Source organism: Muntiacus reevesi, chromosome 2 (genome assembly GCF_963930625.1).
Source record: "Muntiacus reevesi chromosome 2, mMunRee1.1, whole genome shotgun sequence".
Taxonomy (NCBI): domain Eukaryota; kingdom Metazoa; phylum Chordata; class Mammalia; order Artiodactyla; family Cervidae; genus Muntiacus; species Muntiacus reevesi.
The window spans coordinates 232,328,777-232,350,345 of NC_089250.1; the positions used below are offsets into that span (position 1 = coordinate 232,328,777).

The following is a 21,569-nucleotide window of genomic DNA, read 5'->3' on the forward strand; positions in this document are numbered from 1 at the left end:
ACTCTCTCTCTTTTTTTTAGGTCTGACTTATTTTATTCAGTGTAATTACTTACTGACTCATCCATACGTCTTTCTTGTTGCTTAGAAGTATTCCATTCTATGATGTAAAATAGTGTATATATATTTTTCTGATCCCTGATTCTTGATAATGTTTGGTCTTTGACCCAGGCTCCTGACACAGAGCTCCTAAAGCTCCTGTCATTTCCTGAGTGGTAGGAGTGTCCGACACAGAGCTTCTAAAATCCTTCGGAATTTTCTGGGTGATAGAAGTGTCTTTTGTTCTTATGAAGTGATTTTGGGTGGGCTCCTAGATGGGAGACTGGTCACTGCAGAGATGAAGTGATTTGAACTTTCAGCCAGAACCCCATCCTCTGGAGAGGGGGGATGAACTGGAAACTGAGTAAATAATCAAGCGTGCCTATCTGATGAAGTCTCTACAAGCATCCCCATAGTGTGGGGTTTTGAGAGCGTGCACGTTATTGAACCCATAGAGGTCTGGGAGGGTGGCATGCCTAAAGAGGACATGGAAGCTTTCTGCCTCTTCCCTGTTTTTTGTCTGTGTGTATCTTCATCTGGTTGTTGACCTATATAATTTATTATACCCTTTGTAATAAACTGATGAATGTGTTTCCCAACCCAGGGATCAAACCCAGGTCTCCCACATTGTAGGTGGATTCTTTACTGACTGAGCCACCAGGGAAGCCCAAGATTACTGGAGTGGGTAGCCCATCCCTTCTCCAGAGGATCTTCCCAACTCAGGAATCAAACCGGGGTCTCCTGCATTGCAGGTAGATTCTTTACCAGCTGAGCTACCTGGGAAGCCATATCATTCATTAGATTCTTTTTAATAAACTGGTGAATGTATTTTCCTGAGTTCTGTGACCCATTCTAGCAAATTGTTGAACTCAAGGAAGGGATTGTGGGAACCCTGGTTTATAGCTGATGGGTCAGTATTACTGGGGACAACGTGTTACTTGCAATTTGTGTCTAAACTGGGGGCAGTCTTCTGGGATTGAGTCCTTAACTTGTGGGATTTGCTACTAACGTAAAGAATGTGCCTGAAATGTGGGAGACCTGGGTTTGATCCTTGGATTGGGAAGATATGCTGGAGGAGGGTTTGGCAACCCACTCCAGTATTCTTGCCTGCAGGATCCCTATGGACAGAGGAACCTGGCTGGCTACAGTTCATAGGATCGCGCAGAGTCAGACACAACTGAGAAGCACCAGGCGGATCGTGTCAGAACCAGATTGAATTGTAGGACACCCAGCTGGGGTCACAGCTTAGTGTGGGAAACTCCTCACACATTTGGTGGCCCAAAGTGTCAAAACTGTTGTGAGCGTGAGAGCAAAGGAAAAGATTATATGTTTTCCCTAATAGCATAAGGATATACCAGTTTGTTTCTTCATTCACTTGTTGATGGATATTTGGCTTGTTTATGCTTTGTGGCTATTGTAAATAATGCTGCTATGAGAATTCACATGTAAGTCTTTGTATGGACATATATGGCATACATTTTTCTTGGGTAAATATCCAGATATGGAATGGCTGGCACTATCCTAGGTGATTGTTTAACTTTAAAAATAAAACGAAACAGCAGCAACCTGTCAAACCTTCTTTTCCACAGTGGTTGTACTATTTTATATGTCTAGCAGCAGTGTTTGAGAATTCCAGCTTTGGTGTGTCCTTGCCAGCACTTGGTATGGCCAGTCTTATAAATTTTAGCTATTCTAATAGGTATGTAGTGGCACTAATTGTAGTTTTAATTTGCATTTTCCTGATGACCAGTGATGTTGAACTTCTTTTCATGTGCTTGTTTGTCATTTGTTTATCTTCCTGGGTAGAATATCTGTGCACATCTTTGACCAATTTCTTATTTATTTAATTTTGGGGTTTTGAGAATTCTTTTTTTTTTTTTTTTTTAATTTTTATTTTTCAGTGGGTTTTGTCATACATTGATATGAATCAGCCATAGAGTTACACGAATTCCCCATCGCGGTCTCCCATCCCACCTCCCTCTCCACCCGATTCCTCTGGATCTTCCCAGCCCAACAGGCCCGAGCACTTGACTCATGCCTCCCACCTGGGCTGGTGGTCTGTTTCACCACAGATAATATACATGCTGTTCTTTCGAAACATCCCACCCTCCCCTTCTCCCACAGAGTTCAAAAGTCTGTTCTGTACTTCTGCGTCTCTTCTTCTGCCCTGCATATAGGGCCATCGTTACCATCTTTCTAAATTCCGTATATATCTGTTAGTATACTGTAATGTTCTTTATCTTTCTGGCTCACCTCACTCTGTATAATGGGCTCCAGTTTCATCCATCTCATTAGAACTGATTCAAATGAATTCTTTTTAACGGCTGAGTAATATTCCATGGTGTATATGTACCACAGCTTCCTTATCCATTCATCTGCTGATGGGCATCTAGGTTGCTTCCATGTCCTGGCTATTATAAACAGTGCTGCGATGAACATTGGGGTGCACGTGTCTCTTTCAGATCTGGATTCCTCAGTGTGTATGCCCAGAAGTGGTATTGCTGGGTCATATGGCAGTTCTATTTCCAGTTTTTTAAGAAATCTCCACACTGTTTTCCATAATGGCTGTACTAGTTTGCATTCCCACCAACAGTGTAAGAGGGTTCCCTTTTCTCCACACCCTCTCCAGCATTTATTGCTTGTAGACTTTTGGATAGCAGCCATCCTGACTGGCGTGTAATGGTACCTCATTGTGGTTTTGATTTGCATTTCTCTGATAATGAGTGATGTGGAGCATCTTTTCATGTGTTTGTTAGCCATCTGTATGTCTTCTTTGGAGAAATGTCTGTTTAGTTCTTTGGCCCATTTTTTGATTGGGTCATTTATTTTTCTGGAATTGAGCTTCAGGAGTTGCTTGTATATTTTTGAGATTAATCCTTTGTCTGTTTCTTCATTTGCTATTATTTTCTCCCAATCTGAGGGCTGTCTTTTCACCTTACTTATAGTTTCCTTTGTTGTGCAGAAGCTTTTAAGTTTCATTAGGTCCCATTTGTTTAGTTTTGCTTTTATTTCCAATATTCTGGGAGGTGGGTCATAGAAGATCTTGCTGTGATTTATGTCAGAGAGTGTTTTGCCTATGTTCTCCTCTAGGAGTTTTATAGTTTCTGGTCTTATATTTAGATCTTTAATCCATTTTGAGTTTATTTTTGTGTATGGTGTTAGAAAGTGTTCTAGTTTCATTCTTTTACAAGTGGTTGACCAGTTTTCCCAGCACCACTTGTTAAAGAGATTGTCTTTTTTCCATTGTATATCCTTGCCTCCTTTGTCAAAGATAAGCTGTCCATAGGTTCGTGGATTTATCTCTGGGCTTTCTATTCTGTTCCATTGATCTATATTTCTGTCTTTGTGCCAGTACCATACTGTCTTGATGACTGTGGCTTTGTAGTAGAGTCTGAAGTCAGGCAGGTTGATTCCTCCAGTTCCATTCTTCTTTCTCAAGATTACTTTGGCTATTCGAGGTTTTTTGTATTTCCATACAAATTGTGAAATTATTTGTTCTAGTTCTGTGAAAAATACCGTTGGTAGCTTGATAGGGATTGCATTGAATCTATAGATTGCTTTGGGTAGAATAGCCATTTTGACAATATTGATTCTTCCAATCCATGAACATGGTATGTTTCTCCATCTGTTTGTGTCCTCTTTGATTTCTTTCATCAGTGTTTTATAGTTTTCTGTGTATAGGTCTTTTGTTTCTTTAGGTAGATATACTCCTAAGTATTTTATTCTTTTTGTTGCAATGGTGAATGGTATTGTTTCGTTAATTTCTCTTTCTGTTTTTTCATTGTTAGTATATAGGAATGCAAGGGATTTCTGTGTGTTAATTTTATATCCTGCAACTTTACTATATTCATTGATTAGCTCTAGTAATTTTCTGGAGAAAAGTATAACTTTCCAAAACTGAACCAGGAAGAAATAGAAGATCTTAACAGAACCATCACAAGCAAGGAAATCGAAACTGTAATCAAAAATCTTCCAGCAAACAAAAGCCCAGGACCAGATGGCTTCACAGCTGAATTCTACCAAAAATTTAGAGAAGAGCTAACACCCATCTTACTCAAACTCTTCCAGAAAATTGCAGATGAAGGTAAACTTCCAAACTCATTCTATGAGGCCACCATCACACTAATTCCAAAACCAGACAAAGATGCCACAAAAAAAGAAAACTACAGGCCAATATCACTGATGAACATAGATGCAAAAATCCTTAACAAAATTCTAGCAAACAGAATCCAACAACATATTAAAAAAATCATACACCATGACCAAGTGGGCTTTATCCCAGGAATGCAAGGATTCTTTAATATCCGCAAATCGGTCAACGTAATACACCACATTAACAAATTGGAAGATAAAAACCATATGATTATCTCAATAGATGCAGAGAAAGCCTTTGACAAAATTCAACACTCATTTATGATTAAAACTCTCCAGAAAGCAGGAATAGAAGGAACATACCTCAACATAATAAAAGCTATATATGACAAACCCACAGCAAGCATCACCCTCAATGGTGAAAAATTGAAAGCATTTCCTCTGAAATCAGGAACAAGACAAGGATGCCCACTCTCACCACTACTATTCAACATAGTGTTGGAAGTTTTGGCCACAGCAATCAGAGCAGAAAAAGACGTAAAAGGAATCCAGATAGGAAAAGAAGAAGTGAAACTCTCGCTGTTTGCAGATGACATGATCCTCTACAGAGAATTCTTATAAATCAGAATATAAGCCCTTTGTCAGATATATGACTTGAAAATATTTCAGATTATTATAGATTTACATTTCAGATTATTACAGATTTACATGCAGTTTTAAGACATAATACAGAGGGATCTTGTGTATCCCTTACACAGTTTTCCCCAAAGGTAACATTTTACAGAATTAGAGATCACAACCAGGATGTTGACACTGATATGGTACACAGAACATTCCCATTACCACAAGGATCCTTTATGTTGCTTTTTTATTGTCACTCTGTCTCTTGTCTCCACCCTCTCCTTAATTCTGGCATCTGCTAATTTGTTCTTCATTTCTACAGTTCTGCCAATTCCAAGAATATTACGTAAATAGAATTGTACAGTATTAACCTTTTGAGATTGGCTTTTTTCACTCAGCATAATTTTCTAGAGATTCAGCCATGTTGTGTGTATCACTGACTTATTCCTTTTCATTGCTGTGTTATATTCTGTGTTATGGCTATACCACTGTTTAACAGTTTTCCTATTGAAGAACATCTGATTTGTTTCCAATTTTTAGCAGTTATAAATAATGCCTATAAATATTTGTGTAGAGGGAACACAAGTAAACATAAAGTCTTCATTTCTCTTGTATGATGTCCAGGTGTGCGACTACTGGTCGTGTGGTGTTTGCATGTTTTTTTCCCAGCGTGCCTGTACCATTTCACATCCAACAATCTATGAGTGATACAGTTTTTCATGAGTGTTTGGTGTTGTCACTATTTTTTATTTTAGTAATTCTGAGATGTGTGTAATCATATCTCTCTGTGGTTTTAATTGAATGGCTTATGATTGTTGATTATCTATTTTCCTGTATCAGTTGCCATCTGTGTATCTTTAGTGAATTGTGTTTTCATCTCTTGTCCATGTTTTCATTGGATTTTTGCTTTTCACTGTTGAATTTTGAGACTACTTTATATATTCTAGATACTAGTTCTTTGTTGGATATGTGATTTGCAAGTGTATTTTTCCCCAGTCTGTAGCTTATCTCTTTATCCTCTTAGTAGAGACTTTCACAAAGCAAAAAAGATTTTGATTTCTGTGAAGTCTGGTGTTTCTGGCTGTTTTTAAAATTTCTTCCCCGTTCCCTTCTTCTTTTGCTCTCTTCCTTTGTGATTTGATGACTTTGCTTAGTGGTGTGGTAATATTCCTTTCTCTTTATCTTTTATATAAAAAGGTTTCTGTTTTTCCCCAAGTGTGTTTGTAATTTCTTATTGAAGCATTTTTATCATGATTGCTTTACAGATCTTTGTCAGATGATCATCTGTCATCTCAGTGTTGGCTTTTCAAATTCTTCTTGGCATCTTCCTGGTTCTTGGTATATTGAATGATTTTTATTTGAAACTTGGACAGTTGGGTATTATATTCTGAGTGCCTAGATCATATTTAATCTTTGTTTTTGCTGCTTCAGGGTACACTTGTCTTCTTCTTATAGTCAGGTAGAGGCAGAAGTCCAGATTCCCCATTTGGCCTTTGTTGGAGTGGGTGGGGGCCACTGTATTTGGCTGCAGTGCAGTGATTATTGTTTATAAGTTTCTGTCTTACTAGGATTTGTCTTTTCTCGTTCTTTGACTAATGGGAGTACATCTTTGTTGGTTTTGGTTTTTTTTTTTTTGTCTGTGCCTGTTGGCATTCCCAGGTTGCTGGCTTCTTCAGCTCTAAGTCTGAGATGTATGAGGCAATAAGAAAACCCAGGGAAATCTCATGTCATTTCTTAGGTCCTGTGCTGCCTAGCTGATCTGCCTTCTCTTCTTTGCCTTTCAGAGTTTTCTCAGTTTTGTTTTATATGTTACATCCAGAGTTTTTAGTTGTACTTATGAGGAGAAATAGAAAAAAGTTCATCTACTTACCTTTCCAGAAGAGCAAATTGCACCTTAAAAAAAAAAAAACAACAGTAGAATTTAGGGATTATTTCATATTGGTACATCAATTGCATGCTTAATATTTTGCTTAAATTATTGCATTTTATTTCATTTTATAAATGTATCATAATTTTTTAACCAGTCCCCTCCTGTTGAGCATTAATGCTATTTTCAGTCTTTTGCTTACATAAATAGTGCTTCAGTGAATAATGTCATGTGTATGTCACATATGTGTATCAGATTGCGTGTATCCACTATAGCTATAAGATAACTCATTATCAGTATCACCTTAGGGAACTATGTGTTCATTTGATAGAAGAGTCACTTTGTCCTGGAGGGAATTAGAGTTTTTCATTTTAGACAGGTCTAAGTGTGAAAAAGTCACTCCTTGTATGATACATGCTACATCTGTCTTCCTACAATTTCCCTCGTGAATTCTAGTTCTAACTGGGGATGAAGATAGGACAAATCCAGTTCTCTTTCCTTATAACAACCCTCAGATATTCAAAGATGAATGTCATTGACACCTACATCTTCTGTTCTCCAACTTAAATTGAAGATACCCTCCCTCACACTTGGATACCTAGAGGTGAACAAAATACCATCATCTGTATGTGGACTAATCATTGCAGTAGAACAGGACTTACGCAGAAAATATTTGGGGACAGCCCTGTCATAGTTTGAATTACATTTTCAGAAATAGCCATAGTGCCTTCCTTGCCTGGAGTTGGTATTATTTCTTAACTGAATGAACGTACTATAAACTAATGAGTTAACTTCCTGAGCTTATGCTTGACTTAAATCCCCAGTTTTATTCACATTTACTTCTGGTTCTGATTCTATACTTGCTTGTTTAATTTGGGGGATAGATGGGAGGACTTTACATTTGTCCCTGTTTGACTTCATGTCGTTAGAGCTATCCAGTCTTTCAACATTTTCAGATTGTTTCAGATACTAATTCTGTTCTTTTGTGTTTTGTCTCTCAGTATCATGTCACCTGTAGTGCTTGTGTGCTGCCAGTATACTTATCTGAGTATTTAAATGGGATATGTTATATTTAGGTTTACATAAAAATATTCATAAAATCTTTAAAAAAGATAACTTCCTGAAAGTAAACTTGCCTGGATCCGAGGGTATATGTACTTTACATTTGATAGATATTGCTAAGTGGCCTTCTGTAGAGATTGTCAGTCCGAATCATCCTGAATATTGTCTGCATAGGCAGGACTCCTCTCATATGAGACAATTAGAGCCTGAAAGGTTATTTTGAAGCACTAGATCATAGCATGCAACTCTGATGTTATCTTATGGACCTTCCAGGATTTCAAGAACAGTTTTTTGTAAAAAATTATCTAAAGTATAAGGAAAATATTTATTTTGATCAGTAATCTTACCTTAAGGAAGTTTTTGTGTAGTTGCTGGGTATGGTATTAATATGTTTGGTAATTGGGTTTTGTAATTCTTCGTTTTACCCAAGTAAGCTTGTATTTTCTTCAGTAGACTTTCCTGCCCATGTTAGATTCTCATTGGGTTTAAACTGTGCTCCTGTGGCTGCTGATGCTGAGCAGTACATCAGCTAAGCAGTTTTTCTCAGTTTAGTGGGTCGTTCAAATTGGCAGACATTTCTTGTGCTTTGGTTGTTATTGTTCACTAGTTGATTGTTATGGTTTTCAACCCAAGTTTCCCCCAAGGGATTTTTCTTTTTCTGATAAATCAATAAGAGTGATAGGCAGGCTACTAAATTTATCATTCTGAATGCATTCCTGCTGTGTATGTGTATATATACATGCACACACACACATACATACATACATACATATATAAAATGGGTACTTTTGTCTTCATTTCTTTTCTCAATACAATGTCCATGTTGTTGTGTATTCTTTTTATTGCTGTATAATATTCCACTGTGTGAACAGACTAGTTTATCTATTCTTCTGGTGAATGCATTGTTCCAGTTTTAGGTTATTGTGAATAAGGCTCCTATGAACATTTTATAAGGCTCCTATGTTCACATTTGGTGTATATATTGTTCTATCTTTTTTTTATTATCTTTTAATCAAGATTATATTAATCTCTCAAAATTGTCTGCCAAATTTATTCCTCACTTCATTTACCTTTTCATACTTACCTTTTCCTGAGATGATAACCTCTTAAAACTTATTTAAGGTAAATAGCTTTTATTTTGGATCATGAATATAAATGTGACAAAGAAATCAGAGTTTGTTGTTTATTGTTCATTTGCTCAGTTGTGTCCGACTCTTTGTGACCCCATGGAGTGCACCATGCTAGGCTTCCTTGTGCTTCACTGTCCTTCAGAGTTTGTTCAAACTCATGTCCACTGAGTTGGTGATGCCATCCAACCATCTCATCCTCTTGTTGCCCCCTTCTCCTCTGGTCTTCACTCTTTTCCAGCATCAGACTCTTTTTCAGTGAGTCAGCTCCTCACATCAGGTGGCCAAAGTATTGGAGTTTCAGCTTCAGCCATCAAACCTTCCAGTGAATATTCAGGGTTGATTTCCTTTAGGATTGACTGGTTTGATCTCCTTGCTGTCCAAGAGACTCTCAAGAGTCCTCTCCAACACCATGGTTGGAAGCCATCAATTCTTCAGCACTCAGCCTTCTTTATGGTCAAACTCTCACATCCATACATGACAACTAGAAGAACCTATAGCTTTGACCATATGGACCTTTGTTGACAAAGTGATGTCTCTGCTTTTTAATACACTGTCTGGGTTTGTCATAGCTTTTCTTCCAAGGAGCAAGTGTCTTTTAATTTCATGGCTTCAGTCACCATAGGCAGTGATTTTGGAGCCCAGAAAAATAAAGTCTGTAACTGTTTCTTTTGTTTCCCCATCTGTTTGTCATGAAGTGATGGGACCAGATGCCATGATCTTAGTTTTCTGAATGTTGAGTTTTAAGCCCACTTTTTCACTCTCCTCTTTTGCCTTCATCAAGAGACTCTTTAGTTCCTCTTCACTTTCTGCCATAAGGGTGGTGTCATCTGCATATCTGAGGTTATTGATACTTCTGGCAATCTTGATTCTAACCTGTGCATCATCTAACCTGGCATTTCACATGATGTTAGTTGGTGTGTAATTGCTGGAGGTCAGTTGCTAAATATGGCATGTACCCTTTATCTGCATAGAATTATGTAAGATTGTCCTATTCCTCAAAATTGATATTTGAACTCCTCCCTCTCCTCAGACAAAGTCTTTGGGAGAAGATAACCACTATTTCCAATTCCAGTGCCCTGCATATTCCTAATCTTTGGAGCCTTCCCCTAGCATCACCAGCAGCGTTGTCACAGCGGCTCTTCCGTTTGGCCCTTTGGTACTGCCAGGAGACCTTAGTTAAGGCCATTTTCTGTTTTTGTTATAATCACTGCTAACTGTATATAGATTAGATAGATTATGGTATACACGTGAATAACTTTTAAAAATTAATTTGCATGCAGTTATTTAATAATTACAGTTAATATGGATATAGCTGTATATATAGCTGAGAAAAGAAGAGAAGGTAAAGGCAAAGGAGAAAAGGAAAGATATACCCATTTGAATGCAGAGTTCCAAAAAGTAGCAAGGAGAGATTAAAAAAACCTTTCCTCAGTGATCAGTGCAAAAAAATAGAGGAAAAGAATAGAATGGGAAAGACTAGAGATCTATTCAAGAAAACTAGAGATACCAAGGGAACATTTCATGCAAAGATGGGCACAATAAAGGACAGAAAAGGTATGGACCTAACAGAAGCAGAAGATAGTAAGAAGAGGTGGCAAGAATACACAGAAAAACTATACAAAAAAGATCTTTATGACCCAGATAACCATGATGGTGTGATCACTCACCTAGAGCAAGACATCCTGGAATTGTGAAATCAAGTGGGCATTAGGAAGCATCACTACGAACAAAACTAGAGGAGGTGATGGAATTCCAGCTGAGCTCTTTCAAATCCTAAAAGATGATGCTATGAAAGTGCTACTCTCAATATGCCAGCAAATTTGGAAAACTCAGCAGGGGCCACAGTACTGGAAAGGGTCAGTTTTCATTCCAATCCCAAAGAAAGTCAATGCCAAAGAATGTTTAAACTACCTCACAGTTGTACTCATCTCACACACTAGCAAAGTAATGCTCAAAATTCTCCAAGCCAGGCTTCAGCAGCATGTGAACCATGAACTTCCAGATGTTCGAGCTGGTGTTAGAAAAGGCAGAGGAACCAGAGATCAAATTGCCAACATCTGCTGGATCATTGAAAAAGCAAGAGAGTTCCAGAAAAACATTTACTTCTTCTTTATTGACTACACTAAAGCCTTTGACTGTGTGGATCACAACAAACTGTGGGAAATTCTCCAAGAGATGCGAATACCAGACCACCTTACCTACCTGCTGAGAAAACTGTGTGCAGGTCAAGAAGCAACAGTTAGAACCAAGCCTGAACCAGCAGACTGGTTCCAAATTGGGAAAGGAGTACATTAGGGCTGTATATTATCACCCTGCTTATTTAACTTATTTGCAGAGTACATCATGCAGAATGCCGGGCTGGATGAAGCACAAGCTAGAATCAAGATTGCCGGGAGAAATACCAAAAACCTCAGATATGCAGATGACACCACCCTTGTGGTAGAAAGCGAAGAAGAACTAAAGAGCCTCTTGATGAAAGTGAAAGAGGAGAGTGAAAAAGCTGGCTTAAAACTCAACATTCAGAAAATTAAGATCACAGTATCTGGTCCCATCACTTCATGGCAAATAGATGGGGAAACAATGAAAGAGTGGCAGGCTATTTTCCTGAGTTCCAAAATCACTGCAGATGATGACTGCAGCCATGAAATCAAAAGACACTTGTTCTTTGGAAGAAAAACTATGACCAAACTAGACAGCATATAAAAAGCAGAGACATTACTTTGCCAACAAAGGTCCAGCTAGTCAAAGCTATGGTTTTTTCAGTAGTCATGTATGAATATGAAAGTTGGACTGTAAAGAAAGCTGGGTGCCAAAGAATTGATACTTTTGAACTGTGGTGTTGGAGAAGACTCTTGAGAGTCCCTGGGACAGCATGGAGATCCAACCAGTCCATCCTAAAGGAAATCAGTCTGAAATATTTATTGGAAGGACTGATGTTGAAGCTGAAACTTCAATACTTTGGCCACTTGATGCAAAGAACTGACTCATTGGAAAAGACCTGGATGCCGGGAAAGATTGAAGGCAGGAGAAGGGGACGACAGAGGATGAGATGGTTGGATGGCATCACCGACTCGATGGACGTGAGTTTGAGTCAACTTCAGGAGTTGGTGATGGACAAGAAGGCCAGGCATGCTGCAGTCTATGGGGTTGCAAAGAGTCGGACAGAACTGAGTGACTGAACTGTACTGTAATATCGGAATTAGTTTTCTGTAGTCAATGTGTATGTTGTAGTTTGGAAACTTCTGCAAGTGACTGAGAAGTTTTACTTTTCACAGTAGCTCTCATATGTGGTATTTGGAGATATTTGAATGGCAGCATAATAAAAAATACTAGTAAATAACCTTTCTTTTACTGTATCACTTGGTTAAACACATGGTTGCTCAGTTTAATTTTGAATTAAAATAATATTCCATTTGATCACATTATGAGACAGTTAAGATATAGTTTTATAATGCAGTCTTCTCCCTCTCCAACTGTGGAAAAAAGTTACAAAGCATCATTTATATATAATTAATTCAGGATTATTTCCTTTTTTCTTAAAAACAATCCTTTCCTTGTGCATATAATGTAAAACTTTTCTTATTTTCTACTTTGGTTTCTCAAAAATCCACTCTGGGTACGTTGCTTTTGCTGATAAATAGCTTTATCAGGTAGGACTCCTGAGTGTCTTGTTGGCCTCCACGGATGCATTGAATTTTCCATCGAAACACTTTCCAGACTGACTTTCTACATTTGCTTGATCATTGTCTGTGAATATCTTATGAAAATCACTGACCTTAAGATTTAAAGTAGTCTTTGTATCAACAAGTATGCCAGAATTATTGCATTTATATTTCAAAAAAGTTTTAAGTGTTTGCTTCAGTACTATTATTGCTGTTTATCTCTGGCTTTCTGCTTTATTCATTTGTATATAGTTGTCTCTGTTCTTTCTCTTTATATGTATGTGTTATATTAACATATATATGTTTTTAAAAACTGATATATAAAAATAAAACAAACTGATACATATACCTAACCAGACTTTTTCCAATCTGTGTTCCATGAAATATATTGATCTGGGATGATAAGTAAAGTGACACAAAAGATGTTATCAAGTAAGTTTACTATATCTCTCTTTGAGAGATCTCATTGCATATTAGCATATTAAAGGTTCTGGGGTGATGCAATGAATAAGTCTAGGACACTTCCCCACACACAGGGGTGTTCTGGGGATGCCAATCTGGGAAATCCTGCAAAAAAGTTAGTACTAAGTTTTGTTGACATATGAAATAAAATTGATTAAAAGTGATTAAATTTTCAAGAATTTAAAGCATTTAGTGGGACTGTATTTGAGAATGTATTATTTTGCAGAAATTACATTTTAAAATATAACAATAATTTGTTTTTGGTATGATTTTTCTACTTTCTGTCTTTTCAGTTGCTCAGTTGTGTCTGACTGTTTGCAACCTCATGGACTGTAGCACGCCAGGCTTCCCTGTCCATCACCAACTCCCGGAGCTTGCTCAAACTCATGTCCATCGAGTCAGTAATGCCATCAGCCATCTCATCCTCTGTTACCCCTTCTCCTCCTGCCTTCAGTCTTTCCCAGCATTAGGGTCTTTTTCAATGAGTCACTTCTTTGCATCAAGTGGCCAAAGTATTGGAGTTCAGCTTCAGCATCAGTCCTTCCAGTGAATATTTAGGACTGATTTCCTTTAGGATTGACTGGTTTCATCTGATTCAAACCATGGGACTCTCTCAAGAGTTTTCTCCAATACCATAGTTCAAAAGTATCAATTCTTTGGCACTCAGCTTTCTTTATAGTCCAGCTCTCACATCCATATATCAGTTTAGTTCAGTCGCTTAGTCATGTCCAACTCTTTGTGACCCCATGGACTGCAGCACCGCCAAACTTCCCTGTCCGTCACCAACTCCCGGAGCTTATTCAAACTCATGTCCATTGAGTCAGTGATGCCATCCAACCATCTCATCCTCTGTCGTCCCCTTCTCCTCCTGCCTTCAATCTTTCTCAGCATCAGGGTCTTTTCAAATGAGTCATTTCTTCTCATCAGATGGCCAAAGGTCTGGAGTTTCAGCTTCAGCATCAGTCCTTCCAATGAATATTCAGGACTAATTTCCTTTGGGATGGACTGGTTGGATCTCCTTGCTGTCCAAGGGACTCTCAAGAGTGCTCTCCAACACCACAGTTCAAAAGCATCAGTTCTTCGGTGCTCAGATTTCTTTATAGTCCAACTCTCACGTCCATACGTGACTACTGAAAAAACCACAGCTTTGACTGGATGGACTTTTGTCAGCAAAGTAATGTCTCTGCTTTTTAATATGCTGTCTAGGTTGATCATAACTTTTCTTCCAAGGAGCAAGTGTCTTTTAATTTCATGACTGAAGTCACCATCTGCAATGATTTTGGAGTTCCCCAAAATCAAGTCTGTCACTGTTTCCATTGTTTCCCCATCCATTTGCCATGAAGTGATGCGACCAGATGCCATGATCTTAGTTTTTTGAATGTTGAGTTTTAAGCCAACTTTTTCACTCTCCTCTTTTACTTTCATCAAGAGACTTTCTACTTTCTATGGCCTTAATGAATTTGTAAGACTGCTGTGAAAATGCTACTTTTTTGTTGGAAAGGGATTGTTGTTATTACTGTCATTATTTGCTTGATTGTTTCTCTTTTATAAAAATTTCCTTTTGTCTTTTTAAAAAAATATGTTTACTGTTTCAGAGAGTGTGACACAGGAAAGGAGGCCTCCCAAACTTGCATTTATGTCAAGAGGTGTTGGGGACAAAGGTTCATCCAGTCATAATAAACCAAAGGCTACAGGTATGGGTTAATAAAATACAGTTCTTAGTTATTTATATGATTTTTGATTTGCCTTAGATTAAAAAATGTTAAAAAGTATTACTTCTTAATGTATATATATATTTTCTTCTCTCAGATATTTTTAGTAGTTTACTAAACAAGTTTATAGATGGTGTTGCTTAAGCCAAGGCTTCCCAACCTTCTTTAATTAATGAAAAATTTCCTGTGAGGACCTGTGTCTTTTTCTGGTCCATATAAGCTGATTTTTGCGATTCCCTACTTGTAACATTTGTATATATAGCTTATGTGTGGCTCAGTCACTTAATCATGTCTGACTCTTTGCAACCCTTATGGACTGTAGCCCTCCCAGCTTCTCTGTCCATGGAATTCTTCAGGCAAGAATACATTCCCTTCTCCAGGGGATCTTTCTGGCCCAGGGATCAAAGCCCCAGTCTCCTGCACTGCAGGTGGATTCTTTACTGTTTGAGCCACCGGGGAAGCCCCTATGTGTAGTGTATAGTCGTAGTGTACAGAGTAACCTTTCATGGGCAATGGTATATGGGGTAAGTGTATAGGGATTATGTGGGTTTTGATAATAGAGGTGGCACGAGTTAAATTCCAAACTGCTAAGCAAAAATTTTTGTCTTTCTCCTAGAAACTCCCTCACAGTGCATGTAGAGTTCTTAGTTGTTTTTTGTTTAGCTTCCACATAGGTCATAGATTTATTAGGTGATAGTTATACAAGCCAAACAGCTCATTTAAAAGGTGGCAAGACCTGTTCTAAACCCAGATATAGATTAGGAAAAGATTATTTTTTCCTTGGTTTCAGTTCATTAAAAAGAAATTGTAGTCTAAGAAATATTTAATGTGGCATTGGACCCTGAGAGACTTTGAATTAAATAGAATACATAGGTCGTAGTATTTTTTATGTTAACCTATGAATCTAGATAGGTAGTTCAACTTGCTGCTCTCACGTAAATATAAATAGCCTAAAGATTTTAAGACACGTGTGCTACTTTTGTTGCAGCAGATTTTACTTTTAGGAATGAAGTGTAGAGTTATCTGCTTTAAATTTGAAAAAGAAATCAGATTTATATGGGTTCTAAAGACCCCACTGCTTTCAACTATAGCATGTCCTCTTAGTACTAGGACAGGGGAATGTCTTGCCCTGCCTGTAACATAGCTGCACTAGTGTTTTCTTAGATTTAGTAAGTCTGATGCGTAAGAAATAATACTGCTTCACTTTTCCAGAGACATGAGGAAACCCAGCAAGGGATTTGTTAATTAACAATTCCAAAATAGTTAAACCTTAAATCTTTTAAACTTAATAAGTGCAATTGATTTATATACATTTGAAGAATTTTTGAGGGCAGCTGTTTTAGAATAAGAGGTTAAATTTGTGAATGAAGAGATTTGTCAGATGAAACTGGGGAATGATGATTTTTGACAATTGGAAAAAAGCCGTAGTACATAAGGTGATTTTTTTTTTGTTTGTTTGTTTTTAATTTTTTTAAAGTAGTTTTATTTTTAAAAAGTTAGGCTTTTCTTTTGTGTTGTCTACTATTATATTGTCTCTTGTACTGAACAATCTTTTTGACGTTGCAAAAATGGTTACCAAATTTTTCAAAGCTGAAGACACTAATAAAATATATTGTGTTTGCATACATCTGTTGGTTGTATAATTGTGACACCATATGCATATTGATTTCTCTTATGGAAAAACTTTCACACCATATTGGCTCTATTTTTAAAAGAAACTTTTCTTGTTCCATAGGATCTACCTCAGACCCTGGAACTAGAAACAGATCTGAATTATTTTATACCTTAAATGGGTCTTCTGTTGACTCACAACCACAATCCAAATCAAAAAATTCATGGTACATTGATGAAGGTAATCTGTAATTTTAGTTTTTTTTTTAAAATAATGATTCTATCCTTTTAACTTACCAGAGAAAAAATAGCTTTTCACCAATATATGTAGTTTTTGAAAACAAAATGAGTAGACCATAAAAGTTTCTTTATTAATAGTACTGAATTAAAATATTGTACACAGTTTGAATGACACTGCTATTAAATTTATTGCAATATTTAGAAAATGTATCAGCAGCTTGTTTTCTTCACTTCACTCATCTGTTTAAGGTAGAAGATCTCTAGAATCAGTTGAATTGTTTAAAGACTTCTAGCTCTCTTGCTATCCTTAAACACTGCTTTGAAAAAGCCCTACTTTCCCTTGGTTCCAGGACATCACTTTCTTCCGCTTTATTCTTTTGTTGTTGTTGTTGTGCATCTGTTCAACAAATATTTATTGAATGCTTTCTGTGTTCCAGAAACAGATGTAGAATTTCAGTCTTGATGAGCATAATAAAAGCATATGATGCATCCTTAAATTAGAAAATAGAAATAATTTAGTTGTAAAAGAACATTTTTTCTATCATTGTTTTACTTATATAGTTTAACAGCTATTCTCTGTAACATTGTTTCATTTATTCTTTTTTAAAAAAAACAAAAAACAAATATTGAGTATTTTGTTAGTGGCTGTGAAGCCAGCCATGGAGAAGACTAACAAAGTTCCCGGTTAAAGGCAGCTTATATTCTAGTTGGTATGATAGACAATAAATGTATAGACACAAAGTAATAATCAACTGTGACGTGTGCCATGAAGGAGACCCACAGGGTGATAGCAGCTGGTAGGAAACTGGCTCCCAGAGGGTAGTTTGGAAAAGATTCTTTGCGGAAATGATGTTTATGTGAGATCTGCATGGTGTGAATGAACCTACAAGAGAAAGAGCTTGAGAGGAGCATTCTAGGCAGGGGAAATAGCAAAGAACCTGAAGTGAGAAATTTTGTGTCTAGGGAACAGGAAGTAGGGACAGGCCAGAGTGGCTCAGCAGGCTAAGAAGGAGAAGAGGTGCATGAAACAAATCTGGAGAGGCAGGTAGGAACCAGGTCATCCAGAACCTAAGAAGTTTTGGTGAGAAGCTTAGTATTTATTGAAAGAACACTGGAAAGCCATTGAAGGTTTTAAACAGGGAAATGACACAAGATCAGGTAAGATCTTTAAATTTTAAAAAGATCTCACTAGTTGTTCTGTGGTAATTAGCTTGGCAAGTAGAGGGCGGAGAGACCAGGTAACACTGGCTGCAGTGTGAGAGATGATGGTGACCTTGACTGTGGAGATGATGGTAGAGAGTAAGAGTGTTGGACACATTGGGGATATATTTTGGAGACAGAAACATGACTTCGCTTTATGGAACTGAGTGTTGGGCTTGGAGGGCTGAGAGTTTGGAAAAGAAAAGAATAACTTTAAAATAGATTAAATATCGTGAGTAAAGAATCTTAAATGAGTTAAAGTGTTAAGTATAGTAAACACCCTCGTCACTACTCACTTTAAGAAAAAGAACACATTATCATTCCCTTTGAAATCCCCTTGGCACCTCTTCCTAGTGTCACCCCCTGCACTCTCCTCTGAGCTACCATCATCTTTAATTTAGTGTTGATCATTTAATTTAGAGTTTATCATTAATTTAGTGTTTACCATCTAATTTAGCGTTTATCATTCTCTTGGTTTTCATGATCTCTTTATGAGTTTGTCTATATAAATAGCATACTGTTAGTTCTGCATGGTTTTGAGTTTTATATGCAAGGAATCAGACTGCATGGATATTATGTTAATGTCTTCCTCAACATTATGTTCTTAAGAGTCATCCAAGTTGTAGTATGTGATTATGATTTATTAATTTTCATTGCTGTATATCATTCCATTCCATTTCATTGCTGTGAAATATTTAAATATACCACAATGTAATTATCTATTCAGCCATTGATGGACTTTTGAATTGATTTTATTTTCTTGCTGTTATTAACAACTCTGCTGTTAACATTCTTATCATGTTTAGGATATGTTCCTAGGAGTGGAGTTACTATGTGTGCATGGAATATGCACATCTTTCCTTTACTAAATAATGCCAAAGCGTTTCCCAGCATAGTTATGCCAATTTACACTCACATCAGCTTTGTGTAAGGGTATCATTCACTCGTCATTCTCACCAACAGTTAACGTTCTAAGATCTTTGCCTTTTGAAATGATATCTCATGTTGGTTTTTTACTTTCTTTTATTGTGTTTCCTAATGAGGACAAAAATCTTTTCATTGATTTGTTGGTGATTTAAGTTTCTTTTTCTGTGAGTTGCCTTTACGAATCTTTCTTGAAAAGAGAAATTTTTTTCTGGTCTTTCTTAAAAAATTGATTTATAGACCCTTTTCAAATACTAATCCTTTGTCAGAAATAAGGATTACAAATATTTTTCCCTTATTTGTGGCTCTTATTTTTATTTTTGCTACAATGCTTTTTAGTGAACAAGTAACTCTTAATATTATTGTGGTCATACTTGTTAGTCTTTTCCTTTATGATTTTGTATACTCACATTTAAGATATTTTTCTCTATCCTAAAATCACAAAGAACATTCTTTATTCTCTTCCAAAATTTGTAGTTTTACCTTTGGTGTCTTTAAGCCATTTGGAAATGGTTTTTGTGTAGAGTATGACAGAGGAGTTTCAATTAAATTTTTAAAAAATATGGATAATTGATTATCTCAGCACTGTTTATTAAGACGTTTGTTCAACACTGGTTGGCAGTGCCTACTTGGCAATTACATTAGTTTTTTTAATGAAGCAGCTTTTGACTTTGGTCTTTTAATTCATTGATTTCCGTTTTGTGTTTATTCTTTTTCCTTGACTACTTTTTGGGAGGTTACTCTGTTGTTTTTCTAACTTCCTAAGTTCTATGCTGAGTTTATTAAAATTACCTTATGTTTTTTCTAAAATAAACTACTAAGTCTATACATTTCATTTATAAGTGTTACTTTAGTTGTATTCCACCAGTGTTCATTTTTTCTTTTTTTTTTCCTATATTTTAAAAATTTACTTTATTTTTTCTTCTTTGATTCATTAGTTAGAAGCATCTTTCTTAAATTTTTTGCTGTCTTTTTATATTAGTTTTTGTAACTTGATTGTATTTTGGACAAAGAATGTAACTTATACAGTTCCAATCAATGATATATTTTTTTGGTTTGAGTATTTGGGAGCCATTCACTGAGGCAGAAAAATTTGGAGGTGGGGAAGGAGAATCAAGAGTGCTGACTTGGAGACAGTAAGTTTGCAATGCTTATGAGAATCATACTAGAAGAGGTCTGGTGGGCAGTTGGACTTATGTATATACATTTAAAGATGTAGGGCATATTTAATATTCTTGAATACACTTATCTAATTAAGAATAATTTTTTATAGTTGCTGAAGACCCTGCAAAATCACTTACAGAGATTCCTCCAGACTTTGGACACGCTTCACCACCACTGCAACCTCCTTCCATGAACTCACTCTCCAGCGAGAACAGATTTCATTCTTTACCATTTAGTCTGACAAAGATGCCCAACACCAATGGAAGCATTAGCCACAGTCCACTCTCTCTGTCGGTTCAGTCTGTGATGGGTGAGCTGAACAATGCCCCTGTGCAGGAGAGTCCGCCCTTGGCCGTATCTTCTGGTAACTCACATGGCCTGGAAGTGGGCTCGCTGGCTGAGGTCAAGGAGAATCCTCCTTTCTATGGGGTAATCCGCTGGATTGGTCAGCCACCAGGCCTCAATGAAGTACTAGCTGGACTGGAACTGGTAATTTAATTTGACCTAAAAATAATATTTCTTTTCCATCTGGGGTTTTGTACAGATTTTCCTTATTATATTTTTTTGGTGAAATATTTTGTCAAAAAGCCATCACTAGAGAAAAATTTTATTACCAAATTGCCTGACTTCCTTTGTCACCTGTTAAACATCTGATCCTCTTGTTCCTGATGTTAGTTTGATGTATGTTCAAGGAATGAAAATAGATTTTTAGGCCAGTGTGTTTAGGCTCATTTTATTAAACAGAATACGGTAAGGAAAGCAAATTTTTATCAGTTTTTCTTTTTCTTAACCTTCCTTCTACAATCAGTTCCAATGTTTATTTCATTGACTTTAAGATTAATCACCATTTTTAGTGACATTTTGAAATCTTTGGTTGTGGGAAAAATTTTGGAAATTAGAATATTGTTTGACATTTCATAATCAGGAAAGAGAATTTGAGTATACTTAGGTTTTATTTAAAAATATTTTTTAATTTGTTGATTTACAGGCTAGTGAAGGCTAATTTTTCTTTTTGAGTGGTTAAAATAAATAGCTTTGTTTGTCCTTTTCTCCCCACTAGTTTTAATGCTTTTGAAAATGGTGCAGGAAAGTCAGTGAACCAGGGAAGGTTTAAGCATGTATTCAAAAGGGAAATACATGGAGGATTTTATGCTGGATAAGGCATTAACTTCTCAAATTGTTAGTTGTGGGCTGAAACACTGATTAGTCAACCCCCTTTTTCTGATGAAGTTCTCAGGACAGGTGTGACGAAGGACTTCTAAGGAAAGGTTAACTTAGTTAACCCTAAGGTAAACGAGTCTTAGTTCTTTGTATGTGTCTTTGCAAGATGCAGAATAATGCATGTCTAAGCTTTTTTGTTTTTTTTCAGGAAGATGAGTGTGCGGGTTGTACAGATGGAACCTTCAGGGGCACTCGCTATTTCACCTGTGCCCTTAAGAAGGCGCTGTTTGTTAAACTGAAGAGCTGCAGGCCCGACTCGAGGTTTGCGTCCCTGCAGCCAGTTTCCAATCAGATCGAACGCTGTAACTCTTTAGGTATTTGCCTGCCTTTCATTTATTTACCAATCTGAAATGACTCTAGTTCTAATCTCATGTCATTTTGCAGTAGGTGATAGTAACAGTGGTTCTTTCTTTCTTGCTAGAGTTCATTAGGCTTTTAAATCAGAAAAAAAAAATGATTATTTGGTCTATAAGAAAGATACATTTATTCTAAGAGGGGCCATTTAAAAAAAATAATAGCCAGGAAACTATGCTTGAGACCTTAAAAATGGAGAAATAGTGGGATT

The 21,569-nt window shown here is 36.8% G+C and overlaps 1 protein-coding gene across 11 annotated transcripts in view; it reads left to right on the plus strand.

Annotated features, from left to right (window-relative positions):
* CYLD (CYLD lysine 63 deubiquitinase) overlaps positions 1-21,569 on the plus strand; it is a 73,726-nt gene that overhangs the window by 26,739 nt on the left and 25,418 nt on the right. For 10 of the 11 annotated variants that reach the window (XM_065925318.1, XM_065925313.1, XM_065925316.1 and 7 more), the window contains 4 exons: positions 14,528-14,626; positions 16,380-16,496; positions 19,893-20,272; positions 21,153-21,318. In XM_065925318.1, coding sequence (XP_065781390.1) covers positions 14,528-14,626; positions 16,380-16,496; positions 19,893-20,272; positions 21,153-21,318 — 762 coding nt within the window. The remainder of the gene's footprint in view (positions 1-14,527; positions 14,627-16,379; positions 16,497-19,892; positions 20,273-21,152; positions 21,319-21,569) is intronic. The other variant, XM_065925317.1, reaches the window with a different exon arrangement.